Below are 3,308 nucleotides of genomic sequence, written 5' to 3' on the forward strand. Positions count from 1 at the left end.
GGAATATACGGTAGTAGGGTTTATGCAGCTGGGAATGGAATGGAGAAGTAAATTTACTGATAGTAACCTGCTTGTTCCCATAGATGTTAGGTTGGGAGATGGTCACATCTGCGCGCACTTCATCCTTGGTTTACATTTGCATCATGTAAAACCTGAGAGTCACATCCTCCATGAGTTTCAGAATCATAGAGTTGGAAGAGACCACAAGGGCCATCCAATCCAACTCCCTGCCATGCAGAAGATCTCAAAGCATCCCCGACAGATGGACATCCATCCTCTGTTTAAAGACCTCCAAGGAAGGAGACTCCACTACACTCCGAGGGAGTGTGTTCCACTGTCGAACAGCCCTTACTGTCAGGAAGTTCCTCCTAATGCTGAGATGGAATCTCTTTTCCTGTAGTTTGCATCCATTGTTCCAGGTCCTGTTCTCTGGAGCAGGAGGAAACAAGTTTGCTCCCTCCTCAATATGGCATCCCTTTAAGTATTTAAACAGGGCTATCATATCACCTCTTAACCTTCTTCTTCGTGGTCTCTGCGAATCATACAAATGGGTTTACTGCGCCTGCGCAGTGCTGCTCGGAACCTACTGGAATCACTGGGCAAAGTTTACTCCCAAGGCAAAGGACAAGAAGCGCTCCCCCTCCAAGAAGGCCCGCGCTCCTGCAGCTCCCTCCATCCCGGAACCCGCTCCTGAGGTACAGCCGGTCCCGGTTCTGGACACGCCGGTTCATCCCACCGTGGACTTTGTTCGCGATGCGGAGGACACCATGACCGCCTCCACACGTGTGGAGTTGCCTCTGCCCTTCCTCCACTCCGACGATGAGGACGATGGCAAGGATGGGCGTGGAGAAGAAGCCCCGTACTTGTTTTTCGACTCGGAGACGGGTCGATATTTCATGTCCGTTCCAAGGGATGTGGCCGTCAGAGAGTTCACCAGACTCAATCCTCATCCTACGGACTCTCGGGAAGGCAGACCTGCCCGGTCGGTTCCGAGTGCCTCTATTCTGGACAGGCCTCCTCCTTCGCCTGCGACGGCTTCTTCAGCAGCGCCTCGTCGTCGGTCGGAGACCTCGACAGCCCGCATTCCAGTTCGTCCGAGGTCCCAGGTCAGAGTCCCGGACATACCTGTCACCTCGGACACGGACTCCGAAGAGGAGCCCCTGCCCTCATCGGACATCCCCTCCGAGGACGACGACCTCTCGGCGCCAGCTTCACCTCAGAGGATGCATCACCCTGAGCCGTCGTCCCCATCTGACGACATGCGCACCTTCAGCGAGCACGTCATAAAGATGGCCAGGGCCCTCGACATCGAGCTCTCCTTCCCCAAGGAGGAGGCCCGTGACCCAGTGGAGCATCAGGTGCATGGACGTGTGCCCACACCGCCTTCCATCCCCCTGCTGCCGTCCCTGGAGACCATAATCCAGAGGTCCTGGGACGCCCCGGCCTCCCTGACCGGCTCGTCCCGCAAGGTCGAGTCGCTCTACAGGGTCGCTCCGGCAAGCTGCGCTTGGTTGGCCGAACACCCCAAGCCGAACTCGGCCATTGTGGAAGGGGCCCAGCACAGTTTCGTCCCGAAGCAGGCGACCTCCCCCGTCGACCGGGAGGCGAAGAAAATTGATGGCCTGGCCAAGAAGGCCTATTCGGCGGCATCCTTCGCGGTGAAGGCCATCCATTACAACGCCTGCATGGGGGCTTACATCCAGACCTTAATGGAACGGATCTCCCCCCTCGTGCCGGATGTCCCAGACGAGATCCAGATGCAGCTGGTTGGCTCATCACCGCCTCCAGGAATGTGGCAGACTGTGCAGGAAGGGCTATGTCGGCGTCGATGGCGCTTCGGCGACACGCCTGGTTGAGGGCGTCGGACCTCAACCCCAGCGTCAAGGTGGCCATCGAAGACATGCCGCTCGACAGGACCGGGCTTTTCCATGCCGAAACCGACGACCGCCTGAACAGGAAGTTCAGAATGAAGGTGGCGGCGAAGAAGCATGTCCTCCACATCCGTCTCGCCCTTCCGAAAGCGACAGCGCCCGTGGCAGCCACAAGGTCAGTCGCAGGGGACCTTCTCCCAGGATCAGCAGTCTCAACAGCAGGGCTCCCAGAGACGCTGCTATCCCTCGCAGTCTTCCTCCTCCTCTGGCCGTCGTAACTTCCCGCCTCGGTACCGCAAGTCCCACCGGCAGGACACCGACCAGGGGAAGAAGAGAGCCTGAAGGGACGCAGCGTGCTTCGTCTCCCCTTCGCCCCTCTTCTTTTTGGACATTCTAAGGCCCTTTGTTAACACCTGGGCCTCAATAACATTGGACTCGTGGGTTCTCAACATCGTCCGTAGGGGATATGCCCTCGAGTTCCAAGAGCTCCCTCCAACCGGAGCCTTCATGTCCACTCTCCCCTTGGACACCCTTCTTGACGAAGTGCGCACCTTGCTTGAAAAGGGAGCAATCTCCCCTTTACCGCCTGACCAATGCTCTAGGTCCTTTTTCTCCAGGTACTTCACGGTACCGAAGGCTGATGGCGGCATCAGGCCCATCCTGGACTTGAGACAATTGAACTTGTTCCTTGAATACCGTCATTTTCGAATGGTAACCTTGGCTTCCATTCTGCCTCTGCTCCACCAGGGCCTGTGGTTCGCAACCGTCGACCTGAAGGATGCCTACTTCCACATCGGGATCCGGGAGTCCCACCGGAGATTCCTCGCCTTCGCCATAGGCTCCACCGCGTACCACTACAACATGCTTCCCTTCGGCCTTGCCACGGCACCGAGAGTTTTCACAAAGTGCATGGCACCGGTAGTGGCATACCTCCATCAGAAAGGCTTCATGGTCTTCCCGTCCCTGGACGACTGGCTGTTTGCCGCCGAGTCCCAGCAAGAGCTGCAGGAAGCGGTCTCATTCGCCTTGCACCTCTTAGACTCCCTCGGACTGGTCATCAACCGGGAAAAGTACCACTTCACACCGACCAGACAAGTTCATCGGGGCCATCCTCGACTCCGAAAGATGCTCCGCCTTTCTCCCTCCAGACGGTTTCCAGGCGCTGACGACATCGCTCAGGCCTTGCATCTCCCACAGGAGGGTGAGGGCCAGAGACGTCCAAGTTGCCCTGGGCCACATGGCATCGACAACGTTTGTCACGCCTTGGTCAAGACTTCGCCTTCGACCTCTGCAGTCCTGGTTCCTCTCGGTCTTCTCCCCGATGGAGGACCCTCCGTCCAAGTGGCTCACGATACCAAGACCTGTAACTGCTTCCCTGAGATGGTGGTTGGACTGCCGCAACGTGTGCCCTGGGATGCCCTTCCATCAGCCTCAGCC

The 3,308-nt window shown here is 57.8% G+C and overlaps 1 protein-coding gene across 1 annotated transcript; it reads left to right on the top strand.

Moving 5' to 3' along the window:
* The first annotated feature begins 512 nt into the window (after positions 1–512).
* On the top strand, positions 513–3,266 carry LOC121918197. The gene is made up of 2 exons (XM_042444284.1): positions 513–2,046; positions 2,619–3,266. Exon 1 carries the CDS (start codon positions 768–770, stop codon positions 1,854–1,856), a length of 1,089 nt encoding a protein of 362 aa, XP_042300218.1. The 5' UTR covers positions 513–767; the 3' UTR covers positions 1,857–2,046; positions 2,619–3,266.
* Positions 3,267–3,308: the final 42 nt, after the last annotated feature.

Source organism: Sceloporus undulatus, unplaced genomic scaffold, assembly GCF_019175285.1.
Source record: "Sceloporus undulatus isolate JIND9_A2432 ecotype Alabama unplaced genomic scaffold, SceUnd_v1.1 scaffold_5735, whole genome shotgun sequence".
In the NCBI taxonomy this organism is placed as follows: domain Eukaryota; kingdom Metazoa; phylum Chordata; class Lepidosauria; order Squamata; family Phrynosomatidae; genus Sceloporus; species Sceloporus undulatus.

Excerpts from the sequence above, each read along its gene's own strand:
- LOC121918197 (XM_042444284.1), top strand. The coding sequence starts at position 768 with ATGACCGCCTCCACACGTGTGGAGTTGCCTCTGCCCTTCCTCCACTCC.